The sequence below is a fragment of the Tachyglossus aculeatus genome, chromosome 19, assembly GCF_015852505.1.
Source record: "Tachyglossus aculeatus isolate mTacAcu1 chromosome 19, mTacAcu1.pri, whole genome shotgun sequence".
In the NCBI taxonomy this organism is placed as follows: domain Eukaryota; kingdom Metazoa; phylum Chordata; class Mammalia; order Monotremata; family Tachyglossidae; genus Tachyglossus; species Tachyglossus aculeatus.
In genome coordinates this window covers 10088746-10111482 of record NC_052084.1, presented here as the reverse complement: position 1 = coordinate 10111482, position 22737 = coordinate 10088746, and the positions used below count along the sequence as shown (strand labels likewise).

Genomic DNA, 22737 nt, shown 5'->3' with positions numbered 1-22737 from the left:
GAGTAAGAGCTCCAGTCTCTATATAGAGAGATTTGTCTGCTGTACTAGGTTTAGGTCTGAAGGCCAACTCTAAATTCTGCTACTTACGCCTTAACGGTATCTAACAACCCAAGGTAAAGTAATAATAATAATGATGGTATTTGTTAAGCTCTTACTATATGCCAAGCACTGTTCTAAGCACTGGGGTAGATGCAAGGTCATCAGGTTGTCCCCTGTGGGGCTCACAGTCTTAATCCCCATTTTACAGATGAGGTAACGGAGGCACAGAGAAGTTAAGTGACTGGCCTAAAGTCACACAGCTGACAAGTGGCAGAGCCGGGATTAGCACCCATGACGTCGGACTTCCGGGCCCGTGCTCTTTCCACTAAGCCACGCTGCTTCTCCAGTAGAAAATCAGGAAGACCAACATGGTTTTTGGCAGCAGTGGGTCAATCCCACTACTGGATGGTGATATAAAATCGTTGTCATCCAGGGCGTGCATCCCTAGGCACAGGTAATGGGAACCTACTGGGGCTGGCAAGAAGACGCAGTAACAAGGAACCTCAGGAAGGCTGCTACAGTCTTGGACTCCGAGCCACAAGGAGCCTGAAATAATTCTCCACTAGCCACGGACCCTGTTGATTTTTGGCTTTGTTTTCAAACTTTGTCCTTGGCCTTTATGTTGTTCGAGTGCTTTATTGTTTGATCACTCCTTATGTGCCTGTCTTCAGTCCCCTCCCCTGATTTATAGTCTTAGGTTGTGAGCCCCTTGAAGGCCAGGGGCTGTGTCTATTTCCCACCCTTATATTCTTTCCCACCCCTCTCAGGGTCGCACCTGGAGAGTTTCCAGTTCTCTACCGATCTCGACTGTGGAAGGGCGAGTCAAGCAGAGGCATACCCATCCCATTCCTAGCTTGGGCAGTGGCTAGAGAGTGGAAGGCAATCTGCTACAAGTCAAAACTCACCTGTGCGAGAGAATCAAGGGCGGAGACTCAAATTTACTGCCGGGAAGGAGGCGGTGGTAAACCACTTCTGTATTTTTACCAAGAAAACTCTGAATACACTACCAGAAGGATTGCAGGTGGAGATGGGGCATTCTGCGAGAGATGTGTCCGTGGTGTCGATATGGGTAGGAGACGACTCGACATCATAAAACAAGATATTCTTTCTCTGTGCCTAGTACAATGCTCTCTGCACATAGTAAGCACTTAACAAATACTATTATTACTACTACTACTACAACAACACACCCTCCCAGAAACTGTGCTTCTCAAGCACTTTTCCAAGTTCTCCCCCCAATTCTGGTTGTGCTCCAGCACAGAGATGCTGTGGATTAATTATACTCAGATATATTCCCTCATCTCCACTAAAGTGGAGTAAAGCTGTAGACGTATCTCCACACCTTTACTTCATTTCGTTGCTCCCCTCCACCTGGGAGAGAATAGTACTTCTTTTGTCATTTGTCCCTCAAAATCCTTAGTCTTCCCAATGCTGAGAACTAAAATGTAATTGTTTGGCACTTACTCTGTCTTTGGACAGTGAACAGAATTACTGCTCCAAGGTTGAGAACTTGGTGGGTAGAGCTGTGACCTTTGACTTGCAGCTCCAGAATTTAAGGGGCATGACTGAAAGCTAGATCATTTGGGCTTAGTCTCAAGGGAATGGTTCACATCACGAAATCATCACATAATTTGTTACTATTGGCAGTCCCCGTTCAGGAAAGGCCAAGGACTGAACTAGCATGGAGAATGAATTAGCTATTACCTTTTACATTTTATTTCCTCCCTCTTTAACATTATAGTTTTTATTATCCTGTCTAATACATGAAGGAGATAGAATTATTATTCAATATCAGTATTCATACTGCTTCCAAGAGACAGAACAAAATGGTAAGAAAAAATCTTGGTTTGTTCCAAATTACTCCCTGTTCTTCCCTTTCGACCACTGGTCAGCTAAGACTGTTTTCCAAAGCTATTATTATCAAAATTGAAATTGAAATTAACTAAAAAAAGACTGCACAAGAAAGCTGTGGTGACTTGAGAAAGAATGTATGGTTCCTATTTTGCATATCATTTTGTTGGGTGTTGAAGTGCTTGCTTTTCTGTGTTTTTTTTGGACTCCAGATTCATGATGTCAAGTCCGCTGGCAGCACATCCTCATTATCGGGTCAATCTCAGATTTTTTTTTTTTTAAGGCTGCTTCAGGCAACTTTAGAAAACCGTACAGTTGTTGTGGAATTAAGACTGTCCTAATGAAATCTCTTAGACTTTTGTGCCACAGCTCCCAGATGCTCTTGTTCCCAGATTCTGGGGGCTGTAATTTCACATTTACCTCTCTCTTACCCACCTCCCACTCGCTGTTGCCACTAACTTGGAATGGTGCTGCATATTACTGGCTTCTAACTAAAATAGTATGATCAGCCTAATTAGTTTCTCCTGCAGCCCCCCACAGTTGTGTGTACTAAATGCGTGGCTCAGTGGAAAGAGCCCGGGCTTTGGAGTCAGAGGTCATGGGTTCAGATCCCGGCTCCGCCAATTGTCAGCTATGTGACTTTGAGCAAGTCACTTCACTTCTCTCAGTGCTTAGAACAGTGCTTTGCACATAGTAAGCGCTTAATAAATGCCATTATTATTATTATTATTATTAAATGAGCTTGATCATCCCTGTTATACTCTCTAATCATACAGTTAACTTTACCTTTCTTTTGAGATGCTATAAATCCTAACTGCTGGCATAAACATATCTAGGGTTGTCAGTAGTCCTTTTTATACCAGAAAGTCCAGCTTTCAGTTGGCCTTTCCAGATGCTTTTATGATCATTTAAACATTTTTGGCTAGGTGTTCCCTCCACCACGCCTTCTGCCCCCGAGTCCTGGGACTCAAACACTGCACTAGATTTCACCCTAATATGGGTGGGGAATGCAAAGGCTCTGTAACAAGTTGGGGGTCCATGGGTCAATCAATCAATCAATCGTATTTATTGAGCGCTTACTGTGTGCAGAGCAGTGTACTAAGCACTTGGGAAGTACAAGTTGGCAACATATAGAGACAGTCCCTACCCAACAGTGGGCTCACAGTCAGAGAAACACTTAGCTTACCAAACTGGTAACTTCATGTTGGATGAAGGCGGCGTGGTGTAATGGAAAGGGCTTGGGAGTCAAAGGACCTGGATTCTGGTCCTAGCTTTGCTACTTGCCTGCTGTGGGACCTTGGACAAGTCACTTGCCTCAGTTTCTTCAACTGTAAAATGGGGACTCATTACCCAATCTCCCCCCTACTTAGATTGAGAGTCCCATGTGGGACAGGGACTTGTGTCTGAACTGATTAACTAACTAACTGAGTATCTACTCCACATAGAAAACATTTATCAGATACCACCATTATAACATAGCTTTTGCTGATTTGGCTCTGATTCCAAATAGTTAAAGCACTTGGATTCTTAAAAAGCATTTCTCTGAAGTACTCCACCTCAGATATATATTTGGGATTTACAACTGTAATTCAAAAGCTGCCCAGTTCGGGCTCAGTTATAAAACAAGAAGAACGTTTTAAAATCGACCAAGTAAGGAGGAAAAAAAGGCTTAAATCACGTTGTCAGGATTTCCTTTTTAATACAGTTTAGCCTAATTCAAATTGAATGATCTGTTAACACATTTTAGCTTAACATTAGAAAATAGCTTTTCCCCTCCCAGTAGTGCCCACCCAAAACCATATATCCTTGCTTGAATTAACCCGTCTTGATCGCAAAAGCTCAGGAGGGTGATGGAGCTGGATGTGAACATCGTATAGAACCCAGAAAAAGTGAATGCGGGGGCCTGAGGGGTCATCTTAAATCCAAGGTTGTTTTTGTTTGGGAGAATATCCTACTGATATGAAGCCAATCATCTTATAAATGAAAAAAAAAAAATGGAACTAAACCCAGAGATCGCACAATGGGCAAAATAACTACTATTTAAGATTTCTGTTTTTCTGTTCAAATGGAATGTATTTTATCTGGGGAATAGGTAATTAATCCCTCTTGTGGGGAAATACATTATTCATCATTCATTTGTGAATTCTTCATTCCTTTGAATAAATGCGGCATCATTAATACTTCCAGTGCATATGTACCTTGATTTAGTTGGCAGTACAGTTTGCCATTGTTCTCATCACTGAACTTTCCTTTCACTATGTGGATTTAGCCATCCTGACATGCATTGTACTTCTGTTTCAAGCATGTGGGGCGGAGGTGAAGGAAGAATGTTCTGAGGTGATTAAGAAAAACAACTCTATTTAAAAAAAAATCCCTTCCTGGTAATCTTTTAAAAAATATTACTTTTCAGTATAATTTTGAAAATGGCTGACATTTTATAGATTATTTTCATTAACGATCAGGAGTCATCTGTTGGCTTTGATTAAATGTTTCTGATGCCTCACTCTTGCTTGACTACTACTACTAATAATAATGTTGGTATTTGTTAAGCGCTTACTATGTGCCAAGCACCGTTCTAAGCGCTGGGGTGAAAATAAGTGACTTGCCCAAGGTCACACAGCTGACAAGTGGCGGAACTGGGATTAGAACCCATTACCTCTGGCTTCCCAGTCCGTGCTCTTTCCACTGAGCCACGCTGCTTCATGACTAGGCTACTTTGTTTTACTTACTTGGGACCATTTCCATCATAATCATCAATCGTATTTATTGAGCGCTTACTGTGTGCAGAGCACTGTACTAAGCGCTTGGGAAGTACAAACCATAAAGCTTATAGACAGTTCCAACTTTGAGAAGGGAGAACACTTAGTTCAGTGAATATGTATTAATGCATTATCCTTTTTTTTTTTCCACTTTTGGATAATATGATCCTACCTTTTCCCCAGGACCTGGGAAAGCACACCCCATTGTGGGAACAGGAAGATAACACTCACCTTCTGTCATATACTGGGGGTGCCCCAGGGTGTCATCATTATTGTCAAAAGCATTAATTAAGTGCCTCTTTGCATGTACTGATGAGCTAGATTAGCTAGATGAGCTAGATTTGTACATATTTATTACTCTATTTATTTATTTTATTTGTACATATCTATTCTATTTATTTTGTTAGTATGTTTGGTTTTGTTCTCTGTCTCCCCCTTTTAGACTGTGAGCCCACTGTTGGGCAGGGACTGTCTCTGTATGTTGCCAAGTTGTACTTCCCAAGCGCTTAGTACAGTGCTCTGCACACAGTAAGCGCTCAATAAATGCGATTGATGATGATGGTGATTAGCGAGTTAAAGGAGCACAGTTTTTAAGCTCTAGAAGTTTGCAACCTAAGAGGAGTTGCAGTCTGAAACTCATGGATGCCAGATATAAAAGGCCATTAGGTACTATTTTGAGAAAATGGAAAATTGGAGCGGTGCCTGTAGATTGTACCCACTGTTCCTATATTTTAAAGAGGGAAAATGATGACCCTGGATATTTCAGCCCATAAGGTTAACATCCAGACAAATGAATCTCCAAATCATTTTGCAAATACCTGGAGGAGATTAGGCAACAAGCAGCATAGTTCAATAATGAACAAGACATGTGAAATTCATCAAATCTTCATCTCTGATAGAGTGAAAACTCTTGTGGATAGATGGGAAACAGTAAACGTAATTGGTTGAATTTGGGTTTGTGATTCTGTCAAATAATAATGATGGCATTTATTAAGTTCTTACTATGTGCAAAGCACTGTTCTAAGTGCTGGGGAGGTTACAAGGTGATCAGCTTGTCCCATGGGGGGCTCACAGTCTTAATCCCCATTATACAGATGGGGTAACTGAGGCACAGAGAAGTTAAGTGATTTGCCCAAAGTCACACAGCTGACAAGTGGCGGAGCCGGGATACCATGTGCTTATGTGATGTGGTTTCACACATATCAGTTACAGGATGGGGCAAAAGATTGAAATCGTGAGCCGCCAAAAAATCCACAGAAAGCTTATGAATCCTAAGCTTTTCTCTCTGTATAATAATAATAATGATGATGGTATTTGTTCAGCCAAGCACTGTTCTTGGCTCTATCTCTGACAGACCCAGGAAAGAGGAGATGGGTTCAAAGCCAAGGACGCGCATGCTAGAAATTGGACCAACTTTGGGTCCACTAATTTCCAGACTCCTAGGCACCGCAGGGGCTGCACTGTGCGGATGAAGGATCATATCCAGAGAGTAATTATGAATGAATCAGTGTCAGTCTGGAGGGACCTAACAAGTCGTGTTCCACAAGAGGTTGTTCCTGAGTCCAGCGTTTAGCATTTTGATTAATGACCTGGAGGATGGAGCATGGAGGATAATCATTAAGTTTGCAGTTGACATCTAAGCATAGGGGCGGGGGGAGTGGGAGTAGAGCCTGAAGGGGGTAGGTTTAAGACTAGCTAGCAGAGATACTTCCTTACAGGTGTTAGAAAGCATATGGAATCCATTACCTCAGAAAGTCATGTAAGCAGAATATATCTACAGGCCTAAGAAGTCTTTAGAAAACTTAATGGAGTCGACAGATAACGAATTTTCAGAAGGAAAAGCAATAGCACACGGTAAGCACTAATAAATACTAATGAATAAATGAATGAATAGATCTCCTGGAGTCAGACTCTTTTAGACTGTGAGCCCACTGTTGAGTAGGGACTGTCTCTATATGTTGCCAACTTGTACTTCCCAAGTGCTTAGTACAGTGCTCTGCACACAGTAAGCGCTCAATAAATACGATTGATTGACTGATTGGCCTGGATTCACTGTTAGCAATTATGTTCTTATTCAGTCATTCAATCAACCGTATCTGCTGAGCGCTTACAATGTGCAGAGCACTGTACTAAGCGCGTGGAAAGTACAATTCGGCCACAGATAGAGACAATCCCACCCAACAACGGGCTCACATCTAGAAGGGGGAGACAGGCAACAAAACAACACAAGTAGACAGGCATCAATAGCATCAAATGAGTCGCCAACACTTGGCAGACAGAATAAAAATTTAAAATGTCTTTGATAAGCTTTAGAAGTCGTCAGAAAGAAACTGAAAGACATTCGGTTAAGACTATGGCAGAACGGTACTTCTGTTGTCGAAGATCACCTTGCACAAATACAAGATGGCGAATGGGGGCACCGGAAAGCCTTAAGGGCTCAGTTGAAAAGAAACGTTTATGATGAGGTCTTTTGACAGCAAGATAAATAGTTTTGGTTGCTACTCTAGAGTAGAATTTCCAGTGAGAAAGGTCAAATCAAGACAGGTAAGCCACCTAATTTCCCTCGGATCTATCACTAGGAAAACTGAAGAAAAAACATAATGATTATAGTGGTCAGTCAGTTGTATTTATTGACCCCTTCAGTGTGCAGAGCCATTGTAATAAGCGCTTTGAGAGAGTATAGCACTATGACAGTTCATAGACACGTTCCCTTCCAATGGTGAGTGTATGATCTAGCGGTATTTTTGTGAAGCGCTTACTCGGTCCCAAGTATTGTTCTAAGCACTGGGGTAAATACAAGATAATCAGGTTGGGTACAGTCCTTGGCCAACTTGGGGCTCCCAGGCTAAGCAGGAAGAATAACAGATAATTAATCCGTATTTTTCAGATGAGGAAACTGAGGCACAGAGAAGTTAAGTGACTTGTCCAAGGTCACATAGCAGGCAAGTGGCCAAGCCATCATTAGAACCTGGGTCTTTTGTCTGCCAGGCCTGTGCTCTTTCCCCTAGGTCTCAACTTGAACATGGTTAGAAATGGCAGAGCCGGGATTAGAACCCGTGACCTTCTTATTCCCAGGCTTGTACTCTATCTATGAGATAGATCTATCTATCTATCTATGAGAAGCAGCGTGGCTCAGTAGAAAGAGCCCGGGCTTTGGAGTCAGAGGGCATGGGTTCAAATCCCTACTCCACCAATTGCCAGCTGTGTGACTTGGGCAAGTCACTTAACTTCTCTGTGCCTCAGTTACCTCATCTGCAAAGTGGGGATTAAGACTGCGAGCCCCCATGGGACAACCTGATCACCTTATAACCTCCCCAGCGCTTAGAACAGTGCTTTGCACATAGTAAGCACTTAATAAATGCCATTATTATTATTATTATTATTATTATTATCCACTACGCCATGCTGCTTCTGGTGACTGGAAAGAGCTCCTCCGCTGCTAATCTCCTCACCGTATCTTGTTCTCGCCTGTCCCGCCATCGACCCCCGGCCCACGTCATCCCCCGGGCCTGGAATGCCCTCCCTCCGCCCATCCGCCAAGCTAGCTCTCTTCCTCCCTTCAAGGCCCTGCTGAGAGCTCACCTCCTCCAGGAGGACTTCCCAGACTGAGCCCCTTCCTTCCTCTCCCCCTCGTCCCCCTCTCCATCCCCCCCATCTTACCTCCTTCCCTTCCCCACAGCACCTGTATATATGTATATATGTTTGTACATATCTATTACTCTATTTATTTATTTATTCTACTTGTACATATCTATTCTATTTATTTTATTTTGTCAGTATGTTTGGTTTTGTTCTCTGTCTCCCCCTTTTAGACTGTGAGCCCACTGTTGGGTAGGGACTGTCTCTATATGTTGCCAATTTGGACTTCCCAAGCGCTTAGTACAGTGCTCTGCACACAGTAAGCGCTCAATAAATACGATTGATGATGATGATGATGATGACCAGTGAAGCTTATTCTGGTATTAATCCTTGCAGTCCCTGTGATGTTAGGGAGACGCGCTCATCAGTGCCCAGGCAAACCTCCGCACTAATTAACTCCTACAGGAATCAAGCAACAATGGTCCTTTATTGTAGAAAGATAGATTTCAGTAATATGAAAGGAAGAGTATCTTGTCAGAGAGAGGTGCCAAACACAGGTGTGGATTACTGCAGGACATTGAGGAATTATTTTCTCCGAAGGTTTTTTCAAAGTGGTAGATTCTTGCATGTGATTCTGGCTCAAGACGGGGCCGTCTTTGGCCTCTCAGTACCCTTCCTTTCTTCTTGTAATATTACCTTACCATTTTCCGAAGCGTTTCAGAGACGTTCTTCTTCCTTCCAGAGTAAGCATGCTGGAGGATTAATAAGACTATTCCCCGAAATTCAAGGGAAAGCAGAGCTGCGGTAGCTGAGAAATGATCACGTTTCTTTTTAGTCCTCAACAAGAGTAATTGAATGTTGAATATCTTACTAAATGCCGGACTGTGACAGTGTGTTAACACTCTGGCTATCGCCTAACAGCAGGGCAATTATTTGCTGAGTGGGATTTTTATAAATCCCCTGGGACTGGTGTGTCCCGATAATTATGATGAAGTGCACTGGTCAGTGTTGATTCAGCAGTCCCTTTTCTAACAAATATTTCATTCATAGCTCTCCTTCGTGCTTTTACCTTTCCAGTTATTGAAGATCCGATACTTCTACTCTTAGCTGATTTTGTCTTTAACACTAAAATAGTTTGAGATGGGAATCCTGTACGGATCTTTAGCTCTTCGAAGCATCTAAACAATGAGAGAATGATGCAGTTTCTGGGGAAATTGGAGATGAGTAAAATACAATTTAAAATCCTTTATCTGGAAATCAATAAGGCACGCAGTGCAACTGTAACTCGTTTCTAAACTTGGAATTCCCACTTAAGAGTTTTGCATTCAAGAACCAAAATGTGCCTTCACCCAAATTTCTCTGACCATTTTCAGAAAGGTATAAAGTAATGTAGTGCGGTTTAGTGGAATGGGCATGGGCTGGAGAGTCAGAGGGTGTGGGTTCTAATCCTACCTCCGCCATTTGTCTGCTGTGCAACCTTGGAGAAGCCACTTAACTTCTCTGTGCCTCAGTTATCTTATCTGTAAAATGGGGCTTAAGACTGTGAGCCCCATGTAGTATGACCTGATTTCCTTCTCTCTACCGCAGCACTTAGAACAGTGCTCGACACAAAGTAAGCGCTTAACAAGTACCATTATTATTATTATTATTAATATTAATAAACCATTCCAGCAGTCAGGGGAGAAATTAGTCTGTTCATGCCCCTAATGGATTTTCCCCATGGCCTGATTTCCTGGAAGAATTACTTCCCCGGGCCCGGAATATAGTAATAATAATTATGGTATTTGTTAAGGGCTTACTATGTGCCAAGCACTGTTCTAAGCACTGGAGTAGATACAGGGTAATCTGGTTGTCCCAAATGGGGCTCACACTTTTAATCCCCATTTTACAGATGAGGTAATTGAAGCACAGAGGAGTTAAGTGACTTGCCCAAGGTCACACAGTAGACAAGTGGCAGAGCCGGGATTAGAACCCACGACCTCTGACTCTTAAGCCTGTGCTCTTTCCATTGATTGATTGATTGACTGGTGTTCCTGGCCCAACCTCCGATGGACATCTAGCCAAGTCCCCAAAATGGGCTATTCAGTGGGGGTTTTCTCAGGATTTGGGGATTTTGCTTGGCAGTCCTGGGCCCAAACTTTGGCAGTGGCTAGTCTTCTTCTAATCCTGTCATAGAAGAGAACTGGGCTGAAAAGTCATGGGAACATAGATTTGGCCTCTCTGGTGAAGGTGGAAGGAATCAGGTGGAGTGAGATTATATGGAGTGAGATGTTTCTTCAGCCATCACATTACTTTCTGCCCAGGTCGATAGAAGGGGGTTGGCTGGAAGGACATTTCCTAATTCCCTGGTAGTGTTTTATCCAAAACGGACAGAGAAAATATGAATTATGGGAAAGCTGGCTGTATCTAGATTGTTTTAAAGTAAATTTTTTAAGCCTGAAAATGAGAAAAAAAATGAGATATCACCACCCTACAGATAAACCACATTGAAGGTCAATGGATGAATAGGGAATTAATATAAAATAACAAAAATCAATTCTTAATAGCCCCATATTGATTTATTTGTTTTTGAATGAATCATATCTTTTCTAATCCTTCCTTATATTGGGTGGGTAAGTGAGATAAAATGCTTTGTAATAAGTAGAAATGTGGAGAATAGTTCAAGATAGTCAGGTAATGTAAAGGATGATTTGGTTATAAATGGCGCATTTGCCAGAGGCACAACCTATATAATTAATATTCTAGGTCATGCATGAGTATCCATGATGGAAAGGCTGGTGGGGAGTATTTGAGAGAATATCTAGGAACCTATGCTATGTAAACACATATCTTTGTAGTTTTATGAAACATACACACACATATATATATGTATGTGTGTGTGTGGAGGCCTTCCCAGACTGAGCCCCTTCCTTCCTCTCCCCCTCGTCCCCTTCTCCATCCCCCCCATCTTACCTCCTTCCCTTCCCCACAGCACCTGTATATATGTATATATGTTTGTACATATTTATTACTCTATTTATTTATTTATTTTATTTGTACATATCTATTCTATTTATTTTATTTTGTTAGTATGTTTGGTTTTGTTCTCTGTCTCCCCCTTTTAGACTGTGAGCCCACTGTTGGGTAGGGACTGTCTCTATATGTTGCCAATTTGTACTTCCCAAGCGCTTAGTACAGTGCTGTGCACATAGTAAGTGCTCAATAAATACGATTGATGATGAGTTGGGCTGACACAGTGAGTTCATAAACTCAGTTCCAGTACGTTGGCTGAGATGGTGACTTCCCTTAAAACTTAAACTTATTGTCAGTGATGTATAAAACCTAGGAAGCCGAACTGTTTTTCAAGAGGACTCAAGTCAAAGATAGTAAGACATAGTAAGCGCTCAATAAATATGATTGATGATGATGATGATGATATATATATGTATATATATATATATATGCAATGTACTTATATGTACATTCGGTTTTATATCTAGTAAAAGATGGATACAGAATATAACTTGGTTTCTTTTTTATCATCCTGATGAGTTAGAATGATAGTTTTCAAAAAAAAAATCAGTCCTTTCACACCTCATTTGCCATATTCACCACTGGGCCTCCAGTCACCTGTGAGGCCTGATGCAAGGAGGGTCAGTAAGAAGCTATTAGCAGGGTCCCCTCCTGAGATTCCTTTGGTCTTATTGAGTTGAAAGTTAGCATGACAGTGCGGCATATAACTGAGCTGTACGATTTTTTTTTTTACAGTTAGCACAGATTTCCCCATAGTGTTTGTCACTCTAGAAAATTATAGCTGAAAATGAAGTCCCAGAAAGCCAGCATGGCAGTGGGCTCTTCTAAGTTGTGAAAAATATAAAAACTGAAAAGTAGGTAGTCCCTTAAGATTAACCGTGCCTTTTGTGACCCAGGGTAATATTTTCTTAAGAAAATGGATACAGCAAACCACTGTTTAGAGGATTTGGTGCACAGTGAAAACTGATGATTAAGACTAAACTTGTCAATAATTTATTCATTTTCTACTGTTCTCCATGAATTAGGGAAAAAAAACCACATTAGGTCTCACACTTCACAGGGAAGTGAATATCACATTAGTCTTTTAAAAATGAAACAATGAGAATTTAACCTGTCAAAGGACATGAATATTTCTTATTTAAATTGTTTTTCAGCAAACAAGTCATATTAACCTTTTCATTCAGTTATTAAAATTCAAATCCAGAAAAAAATGTATTTGCCAGCATCTTTGGTGGAAAGTGTAAATATATTTAATGGAAAATAGTCTTGTGAAGCATATGAAAGATCTCTGCAGATTTCCAAATAGTTTCAGGAAGCCATTATATTCACAGAACTACCATTTTTACTGACAAAATCGCCTCCACCACAGAATTTCCTCTGCCCTTCGTGGTTTTTAAAGAGGAAATAAAAAATTATTTTCAGAAGCAGTGATAGAGGGATATCCCAGGGTAGGAAGAGGAGAAGGGTCAGAACACGAAAATGCCGCAAATATAGGTTTGTGGGGCAGGGTGGAGAGTTTCTTCTCTGAAAAGGGTGCACTCACGGGAAGAAGAGAAAGTATTGGAGGGGTGTAACCATAATTTATTGAGTGTCTACTTAATAATAATATTGGTATTTGTTAAGCGCTTACTATGTGCCAAGCACTGTTCTAAGCGCTGGGGGGATACAAAGTAATCAAGGTTGTCCCACATGGGGCTCACAGCCTTAATCCGCATTTTACAGATGAGGGAACTGAGACACAGAGAAGTTAAGTGACTTGCCCACAGTCACACAGCTGACAAGTGGCAGAGCTGGGATTAGAACCCACAACCTTTGACTCCCAAGCCCAGGCTCTTTCCACTGAGCCAGGCTGCTACTTGAGACACAGTCTTAAGTGCCTCCTTATCTTAATTGTCCTCCTCCCCTCTTTTGTTCCTTTTTTTTTTTAAGTGGGTCAATTGTGCAAGTCAATATGGTGTTTACAATTCCTCATCTAATCAATCAGAGGCATTTATTGAGTGCTTATTTTGTGCAGAGCCCTGTATTGAGCACTTGGGAAAATACAGTACAACACAGTTAGTAGGTGTGATCAGTTCCCTCATCTGTAAAATGGGGATGAAGACTGTGAGCCCCACGTGGGACAACCTGATCACCTTGTAAATTCCCCAGCGCTTAGAACAGTGCTCTGCACATAGTAAGCGCTTAATAAATGCCATTATTATTATTATTATTATTATTATTATTATTATTATTATTATTATGCCCACAAAGGGCCTACAGACTGGAGATAATATAATATGTAATATATCTTTCAGTTAATGTGAACTGCATCCTTTAGATGGTAAACTGCCAGACAGATTGCATCTTTTACTTCTTTGGCTTATTCCCCAAGCACTTAGATGTACCAATAGTAGAACCTGATCAAAAATCACCCAGGCGGGTGTTTTCAATAATTTAAAGAGGAGAGAGAGCTTTCTGCAAATCAAAATAAAGAATACCTAAGAGAAAGCCAAGTTGAAAAATAAAATTTTAAATGTGTAAAACTAGAGCAGATCCAAACTGAAGGTGATTTGACTGGGCTTGTAGTTATCTAGGTAACACAGACCACAAAACGTTTGCAGACAAAGTGAAAGTTATGAGATAAGAAAGGTAAAAAATCTAATTTATGAAGTACTCGGGAGCAATCAGTAAGGTTTTAGAAATGACTCTCTAACTATTTAGTTTATTTAAGTAACGACTGGGCCCAGCTTTCCTAATAGAGAATGAAATCGATCCCTTCTAAACAAACTGCAACACCTGGATTTTTTTTTTTTTTTGGTCTAGGTCCAGGTGTCCATCAAAAGGAAGCGTCTTGAAAACCAAATTGAACTTTTGTAGTCCAAGATTTGAAATTTTCTAGGACAGCTTTAATGAAAAATGCATTAACCCTAATTGAAAATCTCTTATTCCTCCAAATCCCAAAAGGTTAGCGTGGCATTAAGTAGTCAGAATACCATTTAGTTTTCACCCAAGATCAAAAAGGTGGCATTTGAGAGAAATTCTATATTATAAAATTGAAAGAGCAGGTAGGTGCACTTAGAAGGTTTTGACAACAAGCCCGGGAATAAATACCAAACCATGATGCAGTTTAAAATTTTCTTATGTTCTCATTATACATGCATTAATCTCTATATGCCTACACACCCACTGACACAGGTACACAGATACAGTAAAAAGGCAGTTGTCCAGAAAGCGTGGATCCAGTGCCATGTATCTTGGACAGTTGTGTTTTTACTGTACTTTAATAAAATCAAGAGAACTCATATAACCCTAATTGAAGACCCCTTATTCCTCCTACCCCCAAAAGGTTAGTAAAGCATTAAGTAGTCCAAAGCTTCCAAATGTGTGTGCACACATGTATTCAATGCCATGGTTTAGAAATTCAACTCGAATTTTGTTAGAGAGTGCATTCCCAGAAATTGCGAAGGTGGGCTGAGAGTCTTGAGGGAAGCCTAGGGCCTTTCAGCCTTGTGATTATTGCAGAGATGCTCTTGTGGAGGGGTAGGTTAGGGCAATGGGGAAGTTGAATAGGGAGTAAAATCTTTAATAATGACTGTTGTTGCTGGTATTTTTTTGCCTTTACCTATTGACAGGTGTTTCAGGGAAGCTGAGAAAGTCCTTCTGAATCGTATGATGATGATGATGGTATTTGTTAAACGCTTACTATGTGCAAAGCACTGTTCTAAGCGCTGGGGGGGATACAAGGTGATCAAGGTGTCCCACGTGGGGCTCACAGTCTTCATCCCCATTTTACAGATAGGGGAACTGAGGCTCTGAGAATTTAAATGACTTGCCCAAGGTCACACAGCAGACATGTGGCAGAGTCGGGATTCGAACCCATGACCTCTGACTCCAAAGCCCGTGCTCTTGCCACTGAGCCACGCTGCTTCTCACTGAGCCACGCTGCTTCTCACTGAGCCATGCTGCTTCTCACTGATTCGATGATTTGATTATGATTTGTATATGATTTGATGTGACACGACATGACTGTTCTTACTGCATGAGTTACTTTCCTATCAAATCTACCACATGCTACCAGTGAACTATAGGATCAATTGTATATTATCACTGACATTTGCTGGTATATGTTTTCACGGTGTCACTTTTGTCCTCTTAGTGTTGACGATTCTGACACCTGTCTACGCGTTTTGTCGTCTGTCTCCCCCTTCTAGACTGTGAGCCCGTTGTTGGGTAGGGGCCGTCTCTATATGTTGCCGACTTGTACTTCCCAAGCGCTTAGTACAGTGCTCTGCACACGGTAAGCGCTCAATAAATATGATTGAATGAATGAATGAATCTACTATTTACAATTTCTAGAGGTCGTCACTTTTTACATAAATATACAGAAAGTCCTGGCCAGAGAAATGCCTTTCCTTTGGCTTTAGGGAACTCAATCAGCTCTTCCTCCACTTCTTCCACTACTTATTTACTCAGATCACCCGCTTTACTCCTATCAAGTGAACCAACTCACTGTGCCAAATTCTTGTCCCTCTCACTGCCAACTTCTTGCTTACACCTCCCCTCCTGCTTGAAATTCCCTCCTACTGCTCTCCCAGCCTTCTTGGGCTTTCTGAAATCACATCTCCTCCAGGAGCTCTTCCCTGAATAATTTGTCATCTCCCCACCCTATTTCCCTCCTACTGCCACTCAAGTACTTCCACATCTTTTAAATCCTATTCTATCTTTAAATTCTGTTGCTTTCCCCATCTATAATCTATCCCTGTGTCTGTCTCACCCACTAGATGTAAACTCCTTGAGTTTACTCTCCCAAGTGTCTACTACAGCGCCCTGCACAGAGTAAGCACTGTTGATCAATTGATAAGTAGTTTCCTGCATACAAAATGTAATTTATGTCCTAGGTAAGCATAACTCTCCCAGAGAAGTCTGAAAAATTGAGTAACCCAGTTTATTAGACCCAGGATTCAAGAGTTTTTGCTGTATGTTTCTAAATCTAGAATGCTTGACTGGACATAGTACTTACAAAGACACTGGCCTTACTTGATTTTAATAACATTGTAAATGCCAATTATTAATAAAATCTTCATTCAGCATGTTTTTGTGTTATGTGCACAGTATATTTACGCTGTATATCCTATTTATGTAGTTGGAATTTGGATGTAAACCATTTAAAATGTAAATAGAGAAACTGAAGTTTTATGTGAGTTTTGACCATCTTACCAGGTAGGTCCAATGAGTTTGAAATCCACAATAGACAATTCAATTTTTTCTCCTTCAAAGGCAAAATGAACAAAATAAATCTGAGCCTTAGATTTAATTATTAGAAAGAATCTCTGACGGTTCTGCTGTGACATGTTTTCCTTATATTCATTATGGTTTTGGATAGACTGGTATTGAAAAATTAGGCTATGTTCTTCTCAGAACACATATCTGCCTGGATACGCGATGTGGTGTCAGAATAAATGGTTTTGCAGATTTGTATGGTATCAGTCGAAGAGTAAATACTACAGGGAGAATTTTTTATAATTCAAGGTTCTTCAGCACAGAAAGAACCCCATGTCACTGGAAACCAGACTATTCAAGTTAGAAGTGATCAGCTTTTGGCATACCATATAAACAGAACAAACTATATAATTCAGAATATCCTTTCTCTTAGATTCCAGGTGTGTACAATTCACCATTGAGAAAATTCCCCGATCCAATGGAGTACCGGTTACAGAAAGCCAAGCCTTTGTCTCACCGAAAACCTCCAGTTAAGAAAGATGCTACCGAAGATCTCTCTAGCTGGTTAGCTTGTACTCGCCTCCATTCTTTTCCTCGATCACAAGCTCTGCCGCCCATCGACAGAAAGAAAATCCAGGTACCGCATAATTCTTGTGTTGTCTTTTGGCCAATTCCACACATTATCAATTAGATTATTGTACAGGTGAATTAAAAGGACCACAGTGAAACGCAGAAAAAGTATTACCCATAAAGATCGAAGGGAAAGAAAAATAAATTAGAATTTAGATGACTGTAGTTGAATTTAGCTTATTTTATCTGCACCTCAACTTTGAATGTGAGCCCGTTTTTGAGTAGGGACCGTCTCTATATGTTGCTGACTTGTACTTCCCAAGCGCTCAGTACAGTGCTCTGCATACAGTAAGCACTCAATAAATACAATTGAATGAATGAATGTAATTTTAGGATGTTAATAAAGTGGAAATTTGACAAATTAGAAATGGTGAAAAAAATGTTTAAACCACACTTCATTTTTAATTAAACTAGAAAGAATAAAATAGATGCCCTGGCATTACCTTTGTTGTATTTTGAATTATTGCTTTTAAATATATTCATCAGATGAAACGTGTTGTAACCCAATCCATTAGTTAATGTGAAAGGAAATCAAAGACCTTTACGGTATTCACATGGCATAATCTACTCAACTGGGTGCATTTTTCTGCTTCCAGAATGAAAGAACACAAACTGATTACTAACAAGTCAAGTCCAACATTGTATTTATGAAAACTTAATGATCTGCATGCTAGGCTATGTCTTTAGAGATAGCATGGGAAAACTGTGAATTGCATTCAGGGATGAATTTGAGGTTAATAATTGTTTATACAGTAATATTGACTTGGCTATGGTACTTTCATTGTAACAAAGCCTTCTCAATCAATCAATGGAATTTATTGAGCACTCACTGTGTGCAGAGCACTGTATCAAATGCTTGGGAAAGTACAATTCAACAAAGTTGGAAGATACCTTCTGACATGTGTTTGTTTTAGAAAGCATTCTTCATGATCATTCACGCCAGTGATTGCTCCCTTCTTGCTCTTCATTTCTCCCCAACCCCCTCCTCATTCCCAAATAAACAATGTCAGATGGAAAATTCAGAACATTAGAGATCTCAAAAAACAAATTTAAGCCTAATTCTCCCACTTTCCCTAGATAGAATCAATTGCTATGGAAGAGTGCATTAATGTTATCACTCTGATCTCTCTTTGGCAAAATTTTCTTTCCAATGTGAGTAAATGCCCCGTGGGGATGGGGCATCAGAAGGTTTCGAAAGTGACTTGAATACATTTCCGTAGTCCATTTGGGAAATTTCGGGGAGTATATTCAAAGAAACACTGAAGCTTGGTATCACTGCGGATCCTCGTGGGTATTGGAGGAGATGTGCATGATATGGGTATATGCTTTGCACATAGTAAGTGCTTAATAAATGCCATCATATGGGTACCATCCTGAGCTGTGGAAATCTTCAGCGGGTATTGAAGTAGAGGAAGATTTGTCTTTTGAAATAAAAATGCTAGATGGGGAAGGGGCGGGGAGAGACAAACTGTTCAGTTTTCACCAGAAAACTGGCCACCCTAGACTCGTTGTGGGCAAGGAATGCGTCACTTTATTGTTTTGTTGTTCTCTCCCAAGCACTTAGTACAGTGCTGTGCACACAGTAAGTACTCAATAAATATGATTGAAAGTTAAATAACGTCAATTCATAAAAACTCAAACAAATTCTCAGGCTGCAGAGCTGCCTGGGGTTTGACAGTGAGGAATACATTTTCTAACTTGATATTTTGAGAATAATGATGGTATTTGTTAAGTGCTTACAATGTGGCAAGCGCTGTTCTAAGCACTGGGCATCTCCTCTGTCATCTGATTACTAGATTTTGGCTCTTAGCCATATCCGGGAACCATGATAATCAGTCTTGTTACTAAAACACCTTTTTTAAAATCCCAAATGTGCTTAGGTCTCGTGGTAGTCTTAAATGAGGGTGGAATTTATATCTCTTTAAAAGTAGAAAAATTAACTATCCATCAGTTTTTCTTGTAAGGAAATTGGTATTTAGCATTTTATAGGTAAGACCTACGTATGTAAGGAGGTATTTTAAAAAGTTTTAGTACTCCTGATATATCTGTTACATCAGATCCATCACTTTTATTACTGAATTAACTAGAATTACAGTTCAATGCAAGCATAGGTAATATTGAAATTAGTTACCTGTTCATTAAAGGGCATTAATAATAGCAAGCACATTGCTTTTTATTCCATTTTTGGCTAGTCACGCTGTAGTAGATTGGGTATAGCTATTGTGCTGTAAAAGCACACTTATATGCCACAGGTACAGCATCATCATCATCATCATCATCATCAATCGTATTTATTGAGCGCTTACTGTGTGCAGAGCACTGTACTAAGCGCTTGGGAAGTACAAATTGGCAACATATACAGACAGTCCCTACCCAACAGTGGGCTCACAGTCTAAAAGGGGGAGACAAAACCAAACATACTAGCAAAATAAAATAAATAGAATAGATATGTACAAGTAAAATAAATAAATAAATAAATAAATAGAGTAATAGTAATAGAGTATAATGTTTGGCCAAATTATTTAGCAAAAGATAGAAAATTAAAGCACCAAAAACCAAAAATATAGCACCATTGGAAGACCATTAGGAGAAAAACCTTTCTCAATATTAGTAGGTTCTGTGGAGTGACTTGAAAAGAATCTAAAAGTCATATGTGGTAGAGAATGTTTTGATTAACATTATATAGTTTTATTTTCCTAAGTAGAACATCCATGAACCTTTCCTATTAGAATACACACTTCTCTTTCCCATTGCCATGCAATACTTGTCTCCGGAATTGAAAGGAATTGAAAATTAAAAATATAATCACTAGCTCCACATTTTTGGACTATTGATTTAGTTTAATAACCTTGATATCCCAAGCAAATATATGCCAAGATTCCTATTCCCATTCTTCCTGAGAAGTCTCGGAAGTAGTGTGATCTGTCGGATCAGGAACAGGCCTGGGAATCAGAGGACCTGGATTCTAAAGCTGGCAGTGCCACTGGCCTGCTGTGTGACCTTGGGCAAATAGGCGCTTAGTATAATGCTGTGCACACAGTAAACGCTCAATAAGTACGATTGACTGAATGAGTGAATTAACGTCCCTGTGCCTCAGTTTTCTCAGCTGTATCCTCAGGGATAAAATACCTGATCTCTCTCTGACCGTGAGCCCCCAGTGGAACAGGAACTGTGTAGACGGGATTAGTTTGTATCTATCCTAGCTCTTAGTACGATGCTTGGCATATAGTAAGCACTTAACAAATGCCATTATTGTCATTTTCCCCTCCACATTCACTTTTACATGACGGAAAAGTTTAAAAAAGCCAAGTGGGGAATGGCTTCCTTAATGCCTCTGAAAGAAGATGTACAATCATGTCACTGTGTCTTTAAAAAGTAAAGTTCCAATAAAAATCCATTAACTACTTTCAAATATAGCAATCCTCCTGTCCAGCTGTGAAAAGTACTAGATGATACTTATTTGCCATTTGTGTTATTTACGGTCCATGACTTTTATGGTAACTGGTTCCTATTATTGGTTTCTATTAATGTAAAACATAAGTGAACATAAATGAGGCGTGAATCATTTCTTTTTATTAGCCCCAGTCTTCACTCAGTGCTTGCAGTAACTCCAGCTGTGACTTGTTAGTGATAACCTATTTAAACTGATCTTTAGGAATAAGGAAGATGATTAGAATTCTTTGCCCATTCAGATTTTCAGAAGGTTTCACCACTTCTCTGCTAACACAACAATAGTTAAAAAGAAAACAAGATATAATTAATGATACAGCCAAACTGATCTGCCTGTAACTTATGCTAAGCTTAATATGGCACTAATTACACTCCAAGTGAGTTCATAGTGTTACCGCTGAAAAGCAAGATATGGTATGAGTCATTTTTAAAGTACAGCCTAGGGCTCTGTTATATAGCTGTATCATTAAATGGTTGATATTGGTATCTGAGTTATTAAACAATATACAGTAGTCATAGATTTACAGTCAAGAGCACAGCAAGTCATTGAGAAATTACGATCCTGCTAGATTTCTAGATGCCACAAGTTAAATGTAGGGTTTGTCTTTCCCCAAAAAGCCGTCAGCTAATGGAGAATCAACAGTTTGCCCTGCTGCCATTTTTGGGGGCTTTTTTTAACAGCTCTACTCAAATTTTTCTTTTAATATTTTTACTTTCCCCAAATGTGGAAAATAGGTTCCTAACTTTAAGGAAGAATTTATCTTTACATTAAAAAATAAAGATTTGGATGCTTATGAAATGTCAAGCTGCATTCATTCATTCAGTTGTATTTATTGAGCACTTACTGTGTGCAGAGCACTGTACTAAGCACTTGGGAAGTACAAATTGGCAACACATAGACACAAGTTTGGCTACAACATTCGGGAAGTGTTTTTGTTTTTTAGAGTTAAAAAGCAGAATTCCCATTCGTCTCTAAATGCTGTCATTTTTATTAAAGGGTGGCCACTTGTAGTAAAGGAAACCTGAGGGAGAGAGAGAGAGATATGGGACCATTCCTCATTCCTGTATCAGAGTATGTTATCAGCCTTCATTTCCTCCCTAACTCGTATCAGAAGGAATTTTATTAATTATTTAGAGAAGAAAAACTTGCTGCACTGCCCCGATGCTCTTCCCCCTCAGTCATCAATAATATGTCCCCAAAACTGCCACAATAAAACACTTACCTTATCCTGTACCTGTCAGGGCCCCTTCCGTGATATTGCTGAAGTATTGCAGCAACGCTACAAGCCTCTGGAGCCAACCTTGCGGGTGGCAACATCAATCAGCGCAGTAGAACGGGCCAGAGAGGAACTCAAGAGAGAAGAATGGAGAAGCCAACTAAATGACAACGTGTGAGTTTCTGGGTTGTTGGGGGTTTTCGTCCCTGACATTTTGTATTAGAAGTTGTGGTTTCAAGTTTTCAAATGCATCCGGACACCTTTTATTTGTGAGAAATTGCGGTGCCAAAATGAGAGGTGTTTGGCAGCGACCATCCTTCAGGGTGCAAATATTATTGACGGGATCAGTGGTGAGAGAAAAATACAAGATAGTGAATATTCAGCTCGAAGGAGGGAAAAGTCCAGATAGACCAGTTTCATAAAGAGGAAGCGAAGTTCCAATTTTACCAGTGAAACGATCCTAAAAATGTGGGGAGAGAACAAAGGTGGTTTTTTTCACTCAGAAATAATGCTTTACCCATGATGTCTTCTGGATGATTTGATTTTATGTAGTAGGGTCAGTAAGAGAGGTTCATTCATTCTTAATTGAGAGATAAGAGGACCAAGTAACATATCATCATCAATCGTATTTATTGAGCGCTTACTATGTGCAGAGCACTGTACTAAGCGCTTGGGAAGTACAAATTGGCAACATATAGAGACAGTCCCTACCCAACAGTGGGCTCACAGTCTGAAAGACTACTTAGTGAGGGATCTGACAAAAAGCTCCTTAATTTGTTTTCTCCCGGAAAGGCAAGCACCCTGGTATCTGCCTCAACAGTGGCCTGTTTGCCTTTTAGCTCCTAATGCGTTTGTTATATCTATTAATCATCAGGTTTCACCAGTGTACAGTCGATGGGAAGTAACATATGCGTGTTTAAATTCTTTTCATTAATAGCTGTCTCAATTTCTCAGAGCTGCTTGGTACTCAAAGGTTCTTTCTCTAAAGGTCTATATGAGGT

At 40.1% G+C, this 22737-nt stretch overlaps 1 protein-coding gene across 7 annotated transcripts in view; it reads left to right on the top strand.

The window, feature by feature from the left end:
* Window positions 1–22737, top strand: part of SPATA17 (spermatogenesis associated 17) — a 152378-nt gene that overhangs the window by 55517 nt on the left and 74124 nt on the right. For all 7 annotated transcript variants that reach the window (XR_005455050.1, XR_005455049.1, XR_005455052.1 and 4 more), the window contains 2 exons: window positions 16873–17076; window positions 21762–21910. Coding sequence is in view for 3 of the 7 variants with exons in the window: in XM_038761178.1 (XP_038617106.1) it covers window positions 16873–17076; window positions 21762–21910 (353 nt within the window). In the remaining 4 variants the exon portion in view is untranslated. The remainder of the gene's footprint in view (window positions 1–16872; window positions 17077–21761; window positions 21911–22737) is intronic.